This window comes from Engystomops pustulosus, chromosome 1 (genome assembly GCF_040894005.1).
Source record: "Engystomops pustulosus chromosome 1, aEngPut4.maternal, whole genome shotgun sequence".
Taxonomy (NCBI): Eukaryota; Metazoa; Chordata; class Amphibia; order Anura; family Leptodactylidae; genus Engystomops; species Engystomops pustulosus.
In genome coordinates this window covers 2,882,930-2,904,287 of record NC_092411.1, presented here as the reverse complement: position 1 = coordinate 2,904,287, position 21,358 = coordinate 2,882,930, and the positions used below count along the sequence as shown (strand labels likewise).

Genomic DNA, 21,358 nt, shown 5'->3' with positions numbered 1-21,358 from the left:
TTAAAGACGATGCCAACATAAAGTAGACGTATGGAAATGTTAATTATTGTTATACTGCCAGCCCCCTGCAGTATATAGCCAGCCAGCCCCTGCCCCACAGTATATAGCCAGACAGGCCCCTGTAGTATATAACCAGCAAGCTCCCAGTAGTATACAGCCAGCCCCCTTCAGTATACAGCCAGCCCCTAGTAGTATACAGCCAGCCCCCTTCAGTAAACAGCCAGCCAGCCCCCAGTAGTATACAGGCAGCCCCCTTCAGTAAACAGCCAGCCAGCCCCCAGTAGTATACAGCCAGCCCCCTTCAGTATACAGCCAGCCAGCCCCCAGTAGTATACAGGCAGCCCCCTTCAGTATACAGCCAGCCAGCCCCCAGTAGTATACAGGCAGCCCCCTTCAGTATACAGCCAGCCAGCCCCCAGTAGTATACAGGCAGCCCCCTTCAGTATACAGCCAGCCAGCCCCCAGTAGTATACAGCCAGCCCCCTTCAGTATACAGCCAGCCAGCCCCCAGTAGTATACAGCCAGCCCCCTTCAGTATACAGCCAGCCAGCCCCTAGTAGTATACAGCCAACTCCCTTCAGTATACAGCCAGCCCCCTTCAGTAAACAGCCAGCCAGCCCCCAGTAGTATACAGCCAGCCAGCCCCAGTAGTATACAGCCAGCCCCCTTCAGTATACAGCCAGCCCCCAGTAGTATACAGCCAGCCCCCTTCAGTAAACAGCCAGCCATCCCCCAGTAATATACAGCCAGCCTGCCCCCAGTAGTATACAGCCAGCCTGCCCCCAGTAGTATACAGCCAGCCCCCTTCAGTATACAGCCAGCCCCCTTCAGTATATAGCCAGCCAGCTCCCAGTTTGCCCAGCACATAAAAAAAATATATACTCACTTTCTACCGTCCCCACGGATCCTCTTCTTTCTTCTCTCTGCTGAATTAGCTGGCAGAGACGTATCCATGCACTCTGCCCACCAGTGCACACTATGATGTCATCAGTGGCGATGACACAGCCAGCACAGTAGTACACAGCCAGCCCCCTTTAGTATATAGTCAGCCAGTCCCCTTCAGTATACAGCCAGCCAGCCCCCAGTAGTATACAGGCAGCCCCCTTCAGTATATAGCCAGCCAGCCCCCAGTAGTATACAGGCAGCCCCCTTCAGTATACAGCCAGCCAGCCCCCAGTAGTATACAGCCAGCCCCCTTCAGTATACAGCCAGCCAGCCCCCAGTAGTATACAGCCAGCCCCCTTCAGTATACAGCCAGCCAGCCCCTAGTAGTATACAGCCAACTCCCTTCAGTATACAGCCAGCCCCCTTCAGTAAACAGCCAGCCAGCCCCCAGTAGTATACAGCCAGCCAGCCCCAGTAGTATACAGCCAGCCCCCTTCAGTATACAGCCAGCCCCCAGTAGTATACAGCCAGCCCCCTTCAGTAAACAGCCAGCCATCCCCCAGTAATATACAGCCAGCCTGCCCCCAGTAGTATACAGCCAGCCTGCCCCCAGTAGTATACAGCCAGCCCCCTTCAGTATACAGCCAGCCCCCTTCAGTATATAGCCAGCCAGCTCCCAGTTTGCCCAGCACATAAAAAAAATATATACTCACTTTCTACCGTCCCCACGGATCCTCTTCTTTCTTCTCTCTGCTGAATTAGCTGGCAGAGACGTATCCATGCACTCTGCCCACCAGTGCACACTATGATGTCATCAGTGGCGATGACACAGCCAGCACAGTAGTACACAGCCAGCCCCCTTTAGTATATAGTCAGCCAGTCCCCTTCAGTATACAGCCAGCCAGCCCCCAGTAGTATACAGCCTGCCCCCAGTAGTATACAGCCAGCCATCCCCCAGTAGTATACAGCCAGCCCCCTTCAGTATACAGGCAGCCAGCCCCCAGTAGTATACAGCCAGACCCCTTCAGTATACAGCCAGCCAGCCCCCAGTAGTATACAGCCAGCCCCCTTCAGTATACAGCCAGCCAGCCCCTAGTAGTATACAGCCAACTCCCTTCAGTATACAGCCAGCCCCCTTCAGTAAACAGCCAGCCAGCCCCCAGTAGTATACAGCCAGCCAGCCCCAGTAGTATACAGCCAGCCCCCTTCAGTATACAGCCAGCCCCCAGTAGTATACAGCCAGCCCCCTTCAGTAAACAGCCAGCCATCCCCCAGTAATATACAGCCAGCCTGCCCCCAGTAGTATACAGCCAGCCTGCCCCCAGTAGTATACAGCCAGCCCCCTTCAGTATACAGCCAGCCCCCTTCAGTATATAGCCAGCCAGCTCCCAGTTTGACAAGCACATAAAAAAATATATACTCACTTTCTACCGTCCCCGCGGATCCTCTTCTTTCTTCTCTCTGCTGAATTAGCTGGCAGAGACGTATCCATGCACTCTGCCCACCAGTGCACACTATGATGTCATCAGTGGCGACACAACACATCATAGTGTGCGCCGGCCTGCAGAGACGTGCATGTTACAGAAGAGAGAAGACAGAAGAGGAGCTGCAGGGAGCATTGGGGGTGCCGGAAGGTGAGTATGTTAGTTTTTTTTTGTTATTGACTCGTGTATAAGCTGAGGTGAGGTTTTTCAGCACTATTTTGTGCGGAAAACTCGGAATTTGCACCAAATTTCCAAATGAAAAATCTGTTGACCAAAATTTACCACTATCGTGAAGTACAACATATCATGAAAAAACAATCTGGAAATCACCTGGGTAAGCTAAAACGTTGTAAAGATCTAACAGCATATGGGGACACAGGGCACACATCAAACATCGGGCTGATCCTGGAGCTCTAAAATGCTTTAGAGTCTAATAAGATAGAAGAAGTTTACCAATGTAACAATTGTGAGTTTCTATTCCATATACTGTGAGATCCCCCCCCCCCTCACACACCTCATACACCCGGGGTTTTTATGAGTCTGCTTTTTGGATCATAGATGTTTATTGGAGAATGTTCATTTAGTCTTAATCACTTTCTCTTTTGACTTGTGACTTTCGTTATCCGTCTACAGATGAGGGTTCGGAATATTCTGGAATTCCGGGGGTCGGAATATCCTCATTGCTCAGTTGGTCGCACCCAGGAGTCAATATATTGCATTAATTACCCCCCCTTATAACTAAAATTATAAATGACCTACAGCGATGGTCTGACTTACCTCTGTCCTTACTGGGGAGAAATCATTTATTGAAAATGATGTGTTTATCCAAAATGCTTCAGACTGTGTCCCTCCTTTAAAACGGACGGATATCATACAGCAGGGGCGACGACCAAGAATACGATTTAATAGGTTGGCGGCGAGTAAAGACAAGGGAGGCGTAGGACACCCCAATCTCAGACGCTATAATTTAGCAGGTTTATCTAGGCACATCTCTGATTTTATACGTGAATTTAGTTATCATTCGGATTATGGGCTAGAGGCGCCTTTTGCCATCCATGTGACGCCGCAGCAATACTCCACACACCTTTGTCCATGGTTCCCAGGACAATGAAAACTTCAATAATATATAAAGTTACCATTGCGGCATATTCTAAGGCACAAGTACAAAGTATCCTGCAGGGTATCCAAACACATCCCACTGTGGACATCAGGGAAAACAAGCTTTTCTGGCGTGAAAAGGGAATAACACTGATGCGCCATCTGTTATATGACACAACACCGAGATGGGTGACACTGCAGGAACTCGTAGATAAATATGAACTGGGCCAAGGACAGGAGCTCAGATACATCATATCATGTCCAACCGACTCGGTGTGAGTAAGGAAGTGGATTATAACAAGTTAGTTGCAGTAATTCTTCCAGGGTCTGTTCGAGCATTTCTCATGTAATGATTGGGTACAGAAGGATGTGACCTCAGGAGATCTCCATAAGGGCATTAGCAGAGATTGGCAAGTGGCCCGTAGGACGGTTATCAATGAGGTCTGGAGACACACACTTACATATAATGGCCAAACCAGATCCCTTGACCCACTGTCCAAAGTGAAGGGGGATTCGTACAGATCTCCTCCATGGATTTTGGCAGTGCCCATGGATTCAGGCCTTGAGGTCACAGGTCAGGGATGTAACAGCGACTGTGGAATCGAGATTTTCCATTGAACCCATCAGCGTATCTTCCATTTCATAGAAGAAGACGAGCAGGAGAACATTACATAGAACACTAACTTACCTCCGTTATTCCATGTCATCATATTGTGGTAAGACGCACAATTCCTCTGGCTACCAGAGGAAGTAACCAAATTACATTATGTTCTAGAACAGATCAAGGCCATAATGAACTTAGAACGCATTGAAACTGAACGAAACAAGACAGCAAAAACTAAAAGCCTTATAAAAAATGGAGACAACGGATAATCAACTTCCTTACGACACAAGAGATAGAACCGATAATGAGCCCACTAACACTAACCGTATGGTATCTGCAGGAAAATCTGCAAGGTACGTTGGGCCCTTTGAGTCTACCTTAGATGTGACCCTACATAACTCGCCCCGTGGGATTGAACTATAACCATTTACATGCCGGACAGGAGATTTTGTGCTCGGCCTCCTGCATTAATGTTTTCTGTATACAAGTGTTTCTATCTATGTTGTGTAACATAAGTGGAAAATAAAAAACTATATAAAAAAACAACAACAAAGGAAACGCTGGTAACAAACCTAGTGGGATACTGACAAATGCCCTAGTGACTCCGGATTGCAAAATCCCTTCCACCAAGAAAATTGCCCTCTCTTTCAGCGAGTTGCTTGCCTCATTTTACCAACTTTAACCACATGGGCCCCGACCTCTGCTGACATGTGAACAGACCTGGAGTCCACTGATTCTCCTATCCTGTCTAGGGATAAGGGACAGCCTAGAAGCCCCTATCACAGAGGATGAGCTTTCCCCTGCCATGTCCCAAACCAGAAACACATACTGGCCGTCATTCCACTACAATAAGACCTTCTTTCATCAGTTGTCGGAAGCTTATTTGGATTCCTGTAACACCCTATCCTCTAGCTGCACTATATACACCCTCAATCTTCCGGGTCAATATTCAGAAGTCAGAGGCTACGGCACTAAATGTCTCCTCTCTTCAGTGTATGGGCTACTGAGGCAATCCAATATCTTGGCATTCAGCTGTCTGTCTCCAATGCTGCACCTAAGACACCGACTTCCGTGCCTTTCTCTTCCAACCTTTAAACCATGGATCCCCTCAGGCCTCTTCAGGGTCTGTCACTTTGCAGTCAACAATGTCTGGAGTAGAGATTAAGCTCTAATAGTCCCCGTGATTTGCTGAGGGCCTCCCCCTGGTAAAATATCCAACTTACAACTTGAGGTACCTACCTGCTACCTACCTACATGAGGATGCAAATATTTTTTTTAGAGTGCTCAATAAGAGGGGCATTGTCTTTGCCTTAGGCCCGTTCCACACTTGCGAGTGTGATCCGATGAACTCCACAAAGCTGCCGGGATCTCCTGGCTCGAATGCTGCAACCGGGAACGGAACTCAGCATGTCAGTTCAGTACCGGTTTGCAGCGTTTGGGCGGGGAAACCTAGGCAGCCTGTGTTGAGAGTGTGGTGCGAGTTCATCGTATCACACTTGCAAGTGGGGAACGGACCTTACAGGCTCTTAAACTCTTCTTTGTTCCTCCCTTTTTACTCAAATGGGAACATGACCTGAATCTTGTCCTCTCAAATGGCCCAAGAGATAAGATATTGATTTTGGCTCACACATTTTCCATTCGTACATCTTATCAAGGGACAAACCATAAGTTACTGAATAGATGCTACAGGGCCCCACGTTTTACATAAAATGTTCTCCGGGATCTCCTCGTTGTGTTGGAGGTGCGGCAATGAGGCGGCAGCCTTGGAGGTGGTTCGCTAGGTGACCGGTTATTTACTCTCAGCTTGGGTTCTGCTCTACCACCACGGTGCTCCCCATGGCATCTACAAAAGATGTCACCTAGACAATTCTAGAAGGCAGCCCAAGCTCTCAGCCCTGATTGGTGGAGTTCTCCTGTACCAACGTCCTTAACCCAGTGGTAAAGACGAGTCAATGAATTATATCGTACGGACTCCCTCCTGAACGGCGTCCCGCAGAGAGGAACTCTCTATCATCAGCACGGCTCCACCGGTCCTCATATACTTCATCCACTCACTACTTAAACATTTGTATTGCCAGGTACATAATGGGGGTCATTTACTTACCCGGTCCAGTCGCGACTCAGCGGGACATTCTCCAACGAGGATTCCGGTCTGCCGGGATTCACTAAGGTTATATGTAAGTGCTGATCTTGCGACACAAATAATTATTTAAATTCCGCGTTTTTTCCGAATCCGCCGGGTTGTCCGACGGACACCCCCCCCATTTCTGTCGCGTGAAAGCCGGTGCCGATGCGCCACAATCCAATCGCGTGCCCCAAAATCCCGGGGCAATTCAGGGCAAATCGGAAATCGTCGGGAAACTCAACGAAAGTGTGCGATTCAGACCCTTGGTAAATGAGCCCCAATATTGGTTGTTCGTTGTGGTGCCTCATCGTACACCTTTGCACTTATCTATTTGTCTCGTAAATTCCTAATAAAACATTAAATGTGGGAAAAAAGTACAATAAATATTTCTTTATTCTTTTCATTAATCATGTTATTCCGTCATTACTCAGTATCAATCCCTTAGATTTCCAAATTTCCTGTTTACCTACAATGGCCCGGTGTGCGAACCACCTGCCTGAGCTTCATGAGCGCGTAAGCGGAGTTCTCACGCCAAAAAAAGGCGACTATCATGTGTGAGTTCTCTGATGTTTAACAAGACTTGCTCTATGGGTAAAACATTTCCCACATTCTGAGCAGGAGTATGGCTTCTCCCCTGTGTGAATTCTCTGATGTTTAACAAGATTTGATTTCAGAGAAAAACATGACCCGCATTCGGAGCACGAGAACGGCTTCTCCCCTACGTGCGTTTTCAGATGTGCAAAAAGATTGGATTTACGGGCAAAACATTTCTCACATTGTGAGCAGGGATACGGCCTCTCCCCTGTGTGAATTATCTGATGTTGAAGAAAACTTGGCTTCCGAGTAAAAATTTTGCCACATTCTTCACAAGCAAAGGTTTTGTTTGTGTGAACTGATTGATGTGAAATGAGAGCAGTTTTAGTCATAAAACACTTTCCACATTCAGAGCATGAGAAGGGTTTCTCCCCCGTGTGAGTTCTCTGATGTGTCACGAGATAGGATTCCTTAATAAAATGTTTTCCACATTCGGAGCACGAGAATGTTTTTCCCGTGTGAAATGTTTGATGTGCCAAGAGTGCAGCTTTTTTGGTAAAACATTTGCCGCATTGTGAGCACGAATACGGCTTCTCCCCCGTGTGACGTCTCTGATGCGAAACAAGACTCGGTTTATTGATAAAATGTTTTCCACATTCGGAGCACGGAAATGGTTTTGCACCTGTGTGAATTTTCTGATGTCCAAGAAGATTTTCTTTCCTTGAGAAACATTTGCCACATTCCGAACACGAGAACGGCTTCTCTCCCGTGTGAGTTCTCTGGTGTCTAGCCAATTCTGCTTTCAGGCTAAAACATTTGCCACATTCCAAACATGAATATGGCTTCTCCCCTGTGTGAATTCTCTGATGTCTAGCAAGATATGACTTCTTGTGAAAAAATTTGCTGCACTCTGAACATTGATAGTTCATCTCCCCTGTGTGAGATCCTCGATCCCTTCCTTGAGAGTCATTTTGCTGTAGCGTCTGTGATGAATCAGAGGATGAGACGTGTATAATAGGATCAGATGAGGGGTCTTCCCTGTGAGGGGCTGGGGGTATATCCGGGGTCATGGTCTGCGCTTTATATGTATCTTGTGTGGTACCAGGATCATTACAGGCAGAAGACATCAGATGTTCCTCTGAGCTCCTCGTATGGTTATCTGACAAAAAAAAAAAAACAAATATGAAAAAAATGTAAAACACTATGGAAAACCTGGAGATAAATTACTTTATGAAGGCAAAAGACATTACCGTCCATCATTAGACCTCAGAGACCTGTAGTAACATCTGACCACATCTGCCTCATCCTCCCCCTGTCTCTACACTGTTTATACTGGACGGGGGGCAATACGCTGCGTTCCTGGCCTACAGAGGTGATGGGTCTTTAAGAAACTCTTCAACTTTATCTCTCATGTCTCTGTGGGGCAGTTACAGGAAGGAGCCGGAGCAGAAGGTTCTGAGCTCCGCCGATCCCTGTAATGGTGAGGAGAAACCTCCATGTTTTCACCTTTATACGAGTTTCCCGTGTTGACCAGGGTCTCATCTGCCAGGAGGCGAGATGAGTATCTCTCCTCAGGCGGTAGATAGCAGAGCCCTGAGGTGGGTGGTGGATTGGCATATTACAATATGGGTGCTTCCTCCTCTCTCCTCCGTACAGGTTATGCAGTAGGGATCTTCAGCTATCAGCCAATCAATAGGCTGGAGAATGTCATGTGACCTTCTGATGTCATAGCAAGGTCCTTACTGAATTGTAAATGAGATGGTCTTTCCCGGTTACCTGTAAGAGCCAGGACCGGGATTCTTTATTGTCCATTGTTGCACACAAGGACCTGACTTGCTTCCATGCTTACTAAATTATGCCCCTGGTCAGTTGCCTTTTTATGAGTATGTGTTTTTTTATGAGCCCTGCTGCAGGGAAATAGGTGGGTATCCTGGGAATTGGCTATCCCGAGAGGTGGGGACCCTGACATACTGGAGATCTGACAGGATCTTTGGCACTGTAGCCATATAACACAGGGTGTTCATAAATACATAGAGCACGTTTAAACAATTGGGCAAAGTCATATGGAAATGTATGGGAGAAGAACAGGAACCAGAGAGGAGCATTATTTTTTTATCACTCGGAGGGGGCTGTATATAGATACATCGGATGGGGCTGTATATAGATACATCGGAGGGGGCTGTATATAGATACATCGGAGGGGGCTGTATATAGATACATCGGAGGGGGCTGTATATAGATACATCGGAGGGGGCTGTATATAAAAATACCAGAAGAGGCTCTATATAGATACATAATTAGGGATGGGGTGGGTGGGGGTCTTAGGAAAATGAAAACCATCCCCAAACAACTACAACACGACCTCAGGACCCCTCCCAAGTCCCCCGATAGCTGCATGACCTAGAGGGGAGGAGGGGGCAGTAATGTCCTGTATGAAGAGGCTGCGGCCGGGGATTAGCGTGAGGAACATTAAACTAGGAGAAGATCCCAAACCCTGGAGACTCGTCCTTCCATCTCCTGTCACCTGCTCTCCTCCTGGAGGTTTCCTCCTCTGTGAGCGGTGACTCCTCACCTGGGGGGACACGTGCTGGGACGTCCTCCTTACACTCCTCACCTGGGGGGACATGTCCCGGGGCGTCCTCCTCACACTCCTCACCTGGGGGGGACACGTGCCGGGGGGTCCTCCTCACATTCCTCACCTGGGGGGACACGTGCCGGGGCGTCCTCCTCACACTCCTCACCTGGGGGGACACGTGCCGGGGCGTCCTCCTCACACTCCTCACCTGGGGGGACATGTGCCGGGGCGTCCTCCTCACACTCCTCACCTGGGGGGACATGTGCCAGGGCGTCCTCCTCACACTCCTCACCTGGGGGGACATGTGCCGGGGTGTCCTCCTCACACTCCTCCTCATCACTCACACACGTCTCTTCTTTTATGGCTGCACCGATAATGTCCACATCTTTCTCCTCATCCAGAAGCTGAGAAACAAATATTCTAACAGTCAGAAGATGCTGGAGAAGAGGCCGGGAATCCAGCGCTACTTATCTCTGAGGAACATGGAGAAGATCCAGAGCACATGTCATGTCTATGCTCCATCCTCCAGGAGAAGACATCTAATACTGAGGAGCAGGAGGTGACAGCCGTCTACAGCTCATAGGGAGAGACATCTCCACCTACCTGATCCTCCTGTGCAGGACGGGGACATCTCTCCGGGGATCTTCTCTCCCTGGATGGAGGGACTGTAGGGATCACATACACAGACTATATGTATTATATATACAGATAATACAGAGGGGACACGTGTCTATAGTCCTGTCTATTACCTGGTGATGCAAGGCTCCGCGGCTCCTGGTAGCGCTCCTTGTGTCCTTCTACATACTCCCACTCCTCCATGGAGAAATAGACGGCCACATCCTGACACCTTATAGGAACCTGACACACACAATGGCTACAGTCATCCCCCGGAGCCTCCATTACTGGATCATGTCCCAGCATTCCCAGCAGTGTCACCTCTCCAGTCAGCAGCTCCGTCATCTTCATGGTCAGTTCTAGGATCTGGTCATGTATCAGGGGGTGAGGCCGGGGGATGGGGCGCAGGGGTCCCCCCCATTCTTCATACACAGGGGCCGGACAGCGCTCACTAGACGTCTTCTTCACTAATGTGTAATCCTGGTTATGGGGAGACAGCGGGATAATATCCCCACATCCATGTCCCATCCCCCACCACCACATGATATGGGGGGCTCTCACCTCTCCTGTCAGCCGGTACAGGATCTCTAGGGTGAGGCGCAGGACGCTCTCCGCCATCTTGTCCCCCCCTCTCTCCATCCTGGATGAGTCGCTCCGGAATATTCTCCGATATAGAAGATTCTGGATTGTAAGAACCTGAGGAGGAAGAAGAGAAATCCAGAGACCGGAGGAGATTACAGGGAAGATGTAGTGTCCCCCCCGCCATGTGCAGTCCCATGTAATGTCCCCCCCGCCATGTGCAGTCCCATGTAATGTCCCCCCGCCATGTGCAGTCCCATGTAATGTCCCCCCCGCCATGTGCAGTCCCATGTAATGTCCCCCCCGCCATGTGCAGTCCCATGTAATGTACCCCCCCCCGCCATGTGCAGTCCCATGTAACGTCCCCCCCGCCATGTGCAGTCCCATGTAATGTCCCCCCCGCCATGTGCAGTCCCATGTAATGTCCCCCCCGCCATGTGCAGTCCCATGTAATGTCCCCCCCGCCATGTGCAGTCCCATGTAATGTCCCCCCCCGCCATGTGCAGTCCCATGTAATGTCCCCCCCGCCATGTGCAGTCCCATGTAATGTCCCCCCCCGCCATGTGCAGTCCCATGTAATGTCCCCCCCCGCCATGTGCAGTCCCATGTAATGTCCCCCCCCGCCATGTGCAGTCCCATGTAATGTCCCCCCCCGCCATGTGCAGTCCCATGTAATGTCCCCCCCCCGCCATGTGCAGTCCCATGTAATGTCCCCCCCGCCATGTGCAGTCCCATGTAATGTACCCCCCCCCGCCATGTGCAGTCCCATGTAACGTCCCCCCCGCCATGTGCAGTCCCATGTAATGTCCCCCCCGCCATGTGCAGTCCCATGTAATGTCCCCCCCGCCATGTGCAGTCCCATGTAATGTCCCCCCCGCCATGTGCAGTCCCATGTAATGTCCCCCCCGCCATGTGCAGTCCCATGTAATGTCCCCCCCCGCCATGTGCAGTCCCATGTAATGTCCCCCCCGCCATGTGCAGTCCCATGTAATGTCCCCCCCCGCCATGTGCAGTCCCATGTAATGTCCCCCCCCGCCATGTGCAGTCCCATGTAATGTCCCCCCCCGCCATGTGCAGTCCCATGTAATGTCCCCCCCCGCCATGTGCAGTCCCATGTAATGTCCCCCCCCCGCCATGTGCAGTCCCATGTAATGTCCCCCCCGCCATGTGCAGTCCCATGTAATGTCCCCCCCGCCATGTGCAGTCCCATGTAATGTCCCCCCCGCCATGTGCAGTCCCATGTAATGTCCCCCCCGCCATGTGCAGTCCCATGTAATGTCCCCCCCGCCATGTGCAGTCCATTGTAATGTCCCCCCCCGCCGTGTGCAGTCCATTGTAATGTCCCCCCCCGCCGTGTGCAGTCCCATGTAATGTCCCCCCCCCGCCATGTGCAGTCCCATGTAGTGTCCCCCCCGCCATGTGCAGTCCCATGTAATGTCCCCCCCCGCCGTGTGCAGTCCCATGTAATGTCCCCCCGCCATGTGCAGTCCCATGTAATGTACACCCCCGCCATGTGCAGTCCCATGTAATGTACACCCCCGCCATGTGCAGTCCCATGTAATGTCCCCCTGCCATGTGCAGTCCCATGTAATGTCCCCCCGCCATGTGCAGTCCCATGTAATGTCCCCCCCGCCATGTGCAGTCCCATGTAATGTCCCCCCGCCATGTGCAGTCCCATGTAATGTCCCCCCGCCATGTGCAGTCCCATGTAATGTCCCCCCGCCATGTGCAGTCCCATGTAATGTACACCACCCCGCCATGTGCAGTCCCATGTAATGTCCCCCCCGCCATGTGCAGTCCCATGTAATGTCCCCCCCACCATGTGCAGTCCCATGTAATGTCCCCCCGCCATGTGCAGTCCCATGTAATGTCCCCCCCACCATGTGCAGTCCCATGTAATGTCCCCCCGCCATGTGCAGTCCCATGTAATGTCCCCCCCGCCATGTGCAGTCCCATGTAATGTACACCCCCCGCCATGTGCAGTCCCATGTAATGTACACCCCCACCATGTGCAGTCCCATGTAATGTCCCCCCCGCCATGTGCAGTCCCATGTAATGTCCCCCCGCCATGTGCAGTCCCATGTAATGTCCCCCCGCCATGTGCAGTCCCATGTAATGTACACCCCTCTCCTCCTCCAGCCTGCAGTCCCATGTAATGTACACCCCTCTCCTCCTCCAGCCTGCAGTCCCATGTAATGTACACCCCTCTCCTCCTCCAGCCATGTGCAGTCCCATGTAATGTACACCCCTCTCCTCCTCCAGCCTGCAGTCCCATGTAATGTACACCCCTCTCCTCCTCCAGCCTGCAGTCCCATGTAATGTACACCCCTCTCCCCCTCCAGCCTGCAGTCCCATGTAATGTACACCCCTCTCCCCCTCCAGCCTGCAGTCCCATGTAATGTACACCCCTCTCCTCCTCCAGCCTGCAGTCCCATGTAATGTACACCCCTCTCCTCCTCCAGCCTGCAGTCCCATGTAATGTACAGCCCTCTCCTCCTCCAGCCTGCAGTCCCATGTAATGTACACCCCTCTCCTCCTCCTCCTGCAGTCCCATGTAATGTACACCCCTCCCCCCCTCCAGCCTGCAGTCCCATGTAATGTACACCCCTCTCCCCCTCCAGCCTGCAGTCCCATGTAATGTACACCCCTCTCCTCCTCCAGCCTGCAGTCCCATGTAATGTACACCCCTCTCCCCCTCCAGCCTGCAGTCCCATGTAATGTACACCCCTCTCCCCCTCCAGCCTGCAGTCCCATGTAATGTACACCCCTCTCCCCCTCCAGCCTGCAGTCCCATGTAATGTACACCCCTCTCCTCCTCCAGCCTGCAGTCCCATGTAATGTACACCCCTCTCCCCCTCCAGTCCCATGTAATGTACACCCCTCTCCCCCTCCAGCCTGCAGTCCCATGTAATATACACCTCTTTCCCCCTACAGCCTGCAGTCCCATGTAATGTACAACCCTCTCCTCCTCCAGCCTGCAGTCCCATGCAATGTACACCCCTCTCCTCCTCCAGCCTGCAGTCCCAAGTAATGTACACCCCTCTCCTCCTCCAGCCTGCAGTCCCATGTAATGTAAACCCCTCTCCTCCTCCAGGCTGCAGTCCCATGTAATGTACACCCCCTGCCATGTGCAGTCCCATGTAATGTACACCCCTCTCCTCCAGCCTGCAGTCCCATGTAATGTACACCCCCTGCCATGGGCAGTCCCATGTAATGTACACCCCTCTCCTCCTCCAGCCTGCAGTCCCATGCAATGTACACCCCTCTCCTCCTCCAGCCTGCAGTCCCATGTAATGTACACCCCTCTCCTCCTCAAGCCTGCAGCCCCATGTAATGTAAACCCCTCTCCTCCTCCAGCCTGCAGTCCCATGTAATGTACACCCCTCTCCTCCTCCAGCCTGCAGTCCCATGCAATGTACACCCCTCTCCTCCTCCAGCCTGCAGTCCCATGTAATGTACACCCCTCTCCTCCTCAAGCCTGCAGCCCCATGTAATGTAAACCCCTCTCCTCCTCCAGCCTGCAGTCCCATGTAATGTACACCCCTCTCCTCCTCCTGCCTGCAGTCCCATGTAATGTACACCCCTCTCCTCCTCCAGCCATGTGCAGTCCCATGTAATGTACACCCCTCTCCTCCTCCAGCCTGCAGTCCCATGTAATGTACACCCCTCTCCCCCTCCAGCCTGCAGTCCCATGTAATGTACACCCCTCTCCTCCTCCAGCCTGCAGTCCCATGTAATGTACACCCCTCTCCTCCTCCAGCCTGCAGCCCCATGTAATGTACACCCCTCTCCTCCTCCAGCCTGCAGTCCCATGTAATGTACACTCGTCTCCTCCTCCAGCCTGCAGTCCCATGTAATGTACACCCCTCTCCTCCTCCAGCCTGCAGCCCCATGTAATGTACACCCCTCTCCTCCTCCAGCCTGCAGTCCCATGTAATGTACACCCCTCTCCTCCTCCAGCCTGCAGTCCCATGTAATGTACACCCCTCTCCGCTCTCGGGCGCTGTACACACCTGTGGATAATCTCTATTGCGGCTTCCTGTAGTTGCTCCTAGTGTGACGTCACGGGAAAGGGCGTGTTTAAGGGAAGGATAAGAGGCGTGTCTCTCACATTGCAGTGGGCGATGACACGTGGAGGAGGCGGGGCGGGAGTGATGTCTGATACTTGTTTGTATGGAGGGAGGAGCAGCCAGAGAACTGCTACAGGAGATGGAGCTTACAGGGGACTGCTACAGGAGATGGAGGTTACATGGGACTGCTACAGGAGATGGAGGTTACATGGGACTGCTACAGGAGATGGAGGTTACATGGGACTGCTACAGGAGGTGGAGGTTACATGGGACTGCTACAGGAGATGGAGCTTACATGGGACTGCTACAGGAGATGGAGCTTACATGGGACTGCTACAGGAGATGGAGCTTACATGGGACTGCTACAGGAGAAGGAGGTTACATGGGACTGCTACAGGAGATGGAGGTTACATGGGACTGCTACAGGAGATGGAGGTTACATGGGACTGCTACAGGAGATGGAGGTTACATGGGACTACTACAGGAGATGGAGCTTACATGGGACTACTACAGGAGATGGAGCTTACATGGGACTGCTACAGAAGAGCTTACATGGGACTGTTTGTCTGCCGGAGGTTACATGGGACTGGGTGACTGCTGGAGCTTACATGGGACTGTTTGTCTGCCGGAGGTTACATGGAGTGCTACAGGAGATGGAGGTTACATGGGACTGCTACAGGAGAAGGAGGTTACATGGGACTGCTACAGGAGATGGAGGTTACATGGGACTGCTACAGGAGATGGAGGTTACATGGGACTGCTACAGGAGATGGAGGTTACATGGGACTGCTACAGGAGATGGAGCTTACATGGGACTACTACAGGAGATGGAGCTTACATGGGACTACTACAGGAGATGGAGCTTACATGGGACTGCTACAGAAGAGCTTACATGGGACTGTTTGTCTGCCGGAGGTTACATGGGACTGGGTGACTGCTGGAGCTTACATGGGACTGTTTGTCTGCCGGAGGTTACATGGAGTGCTACAGGAGATGGAGCTTACATGGGACTGCGTGCCTGCCGGAGGTTACATGGGACTGCGTGCCTGCCGGAGGTTACATAGGACTGCGTGTCTGCGGGAGCTTACATGGGACTGCGTTCCTGCCGGAGGTTACATGGGACTGTTTGTCTGCCGGAGGTTACATGGAGTGGTACAGGAGATGGAGCTTACATGGGACTGCGTGTCTGCTGGAGTTTCCATGGGACTGCGTGTCTGCTGAAGGTTACATAGGACTGCGTGCCTGCCAGAGGTTACATGGGACTGCGTGTCTGCCGGAGGTTACATGGGACTGCGTGTCTGCCGGAGGTTACATGGGACTGCGTGTCTGCCGGAGATTACATGGGACTGCGTGTCTGCCGGAGATTACATGGGACTGGGTGCCTGCCGGAGGTTACATGGGACTGCGTGCCTGCCGGAGGTTTCATGGGACTGCGTGCCTGCCGGAGGTTTCATGGGACTGCGTGCCTGCCGGAGGTTACATGGGACTGCGTGCCTGCCGGAGGTTACATGGGACTGCGTGCCTGCCGGAGGTTACATGGGACTGCGTGCCTGCCGGAGGTTACATGGGACTGCGTGCCTGCCGGAGGTTACATGGGACTGCGTGCCTGCCGGAGGTTACATGGGACTGCGTGCCTGCCGGAGGTTACATGGGACTGCGTGCCTGCCGGAGGTTACATGGGACTGCGTGTCTGCCGGAGGTTACATGGGACTGCGTGTCTGCCGGAGGTTACATGGGACTGCATGTCTCCTAGACAGGGCCGGAGTGAGTTTGATGGAGGCCCCCATTGAATGTAGTCCAGACAAGAAACAAGAACTATATACAACCCCCAGTAATCACTATATACAGCTCCCCCAGCAACCACTATATACAGCTCCCCCAGCAACCACTATATACAGCTCCCCCAGCAACCACTATATACAGCTCCCCCAGTAATCACTATATACAGCTCCCCCAGCAATCACTATATACAGCTCCCCCCAGCAATCACTATATACAGCTCCCCCCAGCAATCACTATATACAGCTCCCCCAGCAATCACTATATACAGCTCCCCCAGCAATCACTGTATACAGCTCCCCCAGCAATCACTATATACAGCTCCCCCAGCAATCACTATATACAGCTCCCCCAGTAATCACTATATACAGCTCCCCCAGCAATCACTATATACAGCTCCCCCAGCAATCACTATATACAGCTCCCCCCAGCAATCACTATATACAGCTCCCCCAGCAATCACTATATACAGCTCCCCCAGCAATCACTATATACAGCTCCCCCATCAATCACTATATACAGCTCCCCCAGCAATCACTATATACAGCTCCCCCAGCAATCACTATATACAGCTCCCCCCAGCAATCACTATATACAGCTCCCCCAGCAATCACTATATACAGCTCCCCCAGCAATCACTATATACAGCTCCCCCATCAATCACTATATACAGCTCCCCCAGTAATCACTATATACAGCTCCCCCAGCAATCACTATATACAGCTCCCCCAGCAATCACTATATACAGCTCCCCCCAGCAATCACTATATACAGCTCCCCCAGCAATCACTATATACAGCTCCCCCAGCAATCACTATATACAGCTCCTCTAGCAATCACTATATACAGCTCCCCCAGCAATCACTATATACAGCTCCCCCAGCAATCACTGTATACAGCTCCCCCAGCAATCACTATATACAGCTCCCCCAGCAATCACTATATACAGCTCCCCCAGCAACCACTGTATACAGCTCCCCCAGCAATCACTATATACAGCTCCCCCAGCAATCACTGTATACAACTACCCCAGTAATCACTATATACAGCTCCCCCAGCAATCACTGTATACAGCTCCCCCAGCAATCACTATATACAGCTCCCCCAGCAATCACTATATACAGCTCCCCCAGCAATCACTGTATACAGCTCCCCCAGCAATCACTATATACAGCTCCCCCAGCAATCACTATATACAGCTCCCCCAGCAATCACTATATACAGCTCCCCCAGCAATCACTATATACAGCTCCCCCAGCAATCACTATATACAGCTCCCCCAGCAATCACTATATACAGCTCCCCCAGCAATCACTGTATACAGCTCCCCCAGCAATCACTGTATACAGCTCCCCCAGCAATCACTATATACAGCTCCCCCAGCAATCACTATATACAGCTCCCCCAGCAATCACTATATACAGCTCCCCAGCAATCACTGTATACAGCTCCCCCAGCAATCACTGTATACAGCTCCCCCAGCAACCACTATATACAGCTCCCCCAGTAATCACTATATACAGCTCCCCCAGCAATCACTATATACAGCTCCCCCTGCAATCACTATATACAGCTCCCCCAGCAATCACTATATACAGCTCCCCCAGCAATCACTATATACAGCTCCCCCAGTAATCACTATATACAGCTCCCCCAGCAATCACTATATACAGCTCCCCCAGCAATCACTATATACAGCTCCCCCAGCAATCACTGTATACAGCTCCCCCAGCAATCACTATATACAGCTCCCCCTGCAATCACTATATACAGCTCCTCCAGCAATCACTATATACAGCTCCCCCAGTAATCACTATATACATCTCCCCCAGCAATCACTATATACAGCTCCCCCAGCAACCACTATATACAGCTCCCCCAGCAACCACTATATACAGCTCCCCCAGCAACCACTATATACAGCTCCCCCAGCAACCACTATATACAGCTCCCCCAGCATCCACTGTATACAGCTCCCCCAGTAATCACTATATACAGCTCCCCCAGTAATCACTGTATACAGCTCCCCCAGCAACCACTGTATACAGCTCCCCCAGCAATCACTGTATACAGCTCCCCCAGTAATCACTATATACAGCTCCCCCAGCAACCACTATATACAGCTCCCCCAGCAATCACTATATACAGCTCCCCCAGCAATCACTGTATACAGCTCCCCCAGCAATCACTATATACAGCTCCCCCAGCAATCACTATATACAGCTCCCCCAGCAATCACTATATACAGCTCCCCCAGTAATCACTATATACAGCTCCCCCAACAATCACTATATACAGCTCCCCAGCAATCACTATATACAGCTCCCCCAGCAACCACTATATACAGCTCCCCCAGCAATCACTATATACAGCTCCCCCAGCAATCACTATATACAGTTCCCCCAGCAACCACTATATACAGCTCCCCCCAGCAACCACTGTATACAGCTCCCCCAGCAATCACTATATACAGCTCCCCCAGCAATCACTATATACAGCTCCCAGCAATCACTATATACAGTCCCCCAGCAATCATTATATACAGCCCCCACAGCAATCACTATATACAGCTCCCCCAGCAATCACTATATACAGCTCCCCCAGCAACCACTATATACAGCTCCCCCAGCAACCACTATATACAGCTCCCCCAGCAATCACTGTATACAGCTCCCCCAGTAATCACTATATACAGCTCCCCCAGCAACCACTATATACAGCTCCCCCAGCAATCACTATATACAGCTCCCCCAGCAATCACTGTATACAGCTCCCCCAGCAATCACTATATACAGCTCCCCCAGCAATCACTATATACAGCTCCCCCAGTAATCACTATATACAGCTCCCCCAACAATCACTATATACAGCTCCCCAGCAATCACTATATACAGCTCCCCCAGCAACCACTGTATACAGCTCCCCCAGCAATCACTATATACAGTCCCCCAGCAATCATTATATACAGCCCCCACAGCAATCACTATATACAGCTCCCCCAGCAATCACTATATACAGCTCCCCCAGCAATCACTATATACATCTCCCCCAGCAATCACTATATACAGCTCCCCCAGTAATCACTATATACAGCTCCCCCAGCAATCACTATATACAGCTCCCCCAGTAATCACTATATACAGCTCCCCCCAGTAATCATTATATACAGCTCCCCCAGCAATCACTATATACAACTCTTCCAGCAATCACTATATACAACTCTTCCAGCAATCACTATATACAGCTCCCCCAGCAATCACTATATACAGCTCCCCCAGCAATCACTATATACAACTCTTCCAGCAATCACTATATACAGCTCTTCCAGCAATCACTATATACAGTTTCCCCAGAAATCACTGTATACAGCTCCCCCCAGTAATCACTATATACAGCTCCCCCAGCAATCACTGTATACAGCTCTTCCAGTAATCACTATATACAGCTCCCAGCAATCACTATATACAGCTCCCCCAGCAATCACTACATACAGCCCCCAGTAATCACTTTATATAGCCCCAAGCAATAAATATATACAGCCCCCAGTAATCACTATATACAGTCCACACAGTAATCACTATATGCCTGGCTGCGGCTGAGGTGGATGTTACATGGGACTGCGTGTCTGGCAACGGCTGAGGTGGATGTTACATAGGACTAAAAATTATGCAAGTGAACCTGAGGGGCTCCAGAATCCATTAACATCTATAGGTACAGCACATTTGCATAATTTTTAAAGACTTGTTTTGTATAAACAGGAGCATAAGTAGCTAAAAGCAGAGCAGATCCTGCCAGAGGGGGCCATCAGTCCTGGTGTACACAATTTCAGTAACTTCTGGCCTAGGGTCGGGGAAGCCATATTGCTCTCTTGTTTGATGTTGCATGAGCTGAGCTGCTCCCCACCCCTGCATTCCACAACTAGCTCACAGACACTGACTTCCTGCCAGTATACACAGCACATTGAGAGGAGAGGAGAGCTGCATGCTACAGGCAGATAAGTTCTTTATCCTGGGGAAGGGGAGGGAGGCACAGCAGAGCTGACTGTTATGGCAGACAAAATATGTAGCAGTGCTGACAGTGTGTAATGGCTGTGATAGCAGAGCTGAGAACGTCATTATATGTAATATGCATCTAATGGATCTCTGATCTCTTATCTCTCTTTCTATGTGTCAGATACTAGTGAATGTTCTGAAGGTAAATGAAAGTGTAGATAAACCCTGTACCCTGATAATCTGAGCACATTGTTAGCACACAGCATCTCACAGCACTAGAGGGATCATGAAGTGTCCACTCCCACTCTGGAGTCTTACACCGACCATCACTGAGTGATAGGAGCTAAAACAGCAATAACACTGAGTAACATTGTAATGTAAGGGGTTAAACATGATCTTTATTGTGTAACCATCACTAGGATCCTCCTGATCCGTAATCTCCATAATAGATAGAACTGCTGATCTGTGTAGTGGATGTTCTCTCCGAGAGCAGATATCCATATACTGGAGCGTAGATTATATCCCTGATATTCCACACACATCTGATCACAATGGTTGTAGCTGATTGTCTCTCTTCTAGGAGAACATCTTGATGCTCCTATGATGCTCCTGGAGCACAGTATAAACACCCGATAAAATCCTCAGATTTGAGTGGTTGCAATTCTTTTCCTCTAAGACAGTGGTGGCGAACCTATGGCACGGGTCCCAGAGGTGGCACTCGGAGCCCTTTCTGTGGGCACCCAGGCCTTCACCCAAACACAGAGCTTGCCAGCAAGGCTTTCTCCTGTGATCCAATACAGCCCAGGACGCACCATGCTCAGCGCTATTTTAAAGCACTATCCTTGGCTGCCAGGACTACAGGAGGAGCGGGAAGGGCTGGATAGAGATGGATTGTCATTGGAGCTCCTGCTCTGGGTCCCCTGATTCTTCCTCTTCAGGGGGTCCTGGAGGGAAGCTACAATCCAAATTTCTCCATCTTTCCATTGAATTGGTGGACACCAATACGATTAAAACCTGT

At 50.9% G+C, this 21,358-nt stretch overlaps 2 protein-coding genes across 2 annotated transcripts in view; one reads left to right on the top strand and one right to left on the bottom strand.

Annotated features, from left to right (window-relative positions):
• The window catches only part of LOC140085330 (uncharacterized), a 309,037-nt gene that overhangs the window by 13,228 nt on the left and 274,451 nt on the right, over positions 1-21,358 (top strand). The gene's annotated exons all lie outside the window — the stretch shown is intronic.
• Positions 6,349-21,358, bottom strand: part of LOC140114036 (uncharacterized) — a 43,652-nt gene continuing 28,642 nt past the window's right edge. Inside the window, exons 13-18 of the mRNA XM_072132678.1 lie at positions 14,513-14,699; positions 10,242-10,616; positions 10,055-10,163; positions 9,909-9,970; positions 9,598-9,709; positions 6,349-7,889 (exon numbers count right to left, since the gene is read on the bottom strand). Of these exons, the coding sequence (XP_071988779.1) occupies positions 6,745-7,889; positions 9,598-9,709; positions 9,909-9,970; positions 10,055-10,163; positions 10,242-10,616; positions 14,513-14,699 (1,990 nt within the window). The 3' untranslated portion in view covers positions 6,349-6,744. The remainder of the gene's footprint in view (positions 7,890-9,597; positions 9,710-9,908; positions 9,971-10,054; positions 10,164-10,241; positions 10,617-14,512; positions 14,700-21,358) is intronic.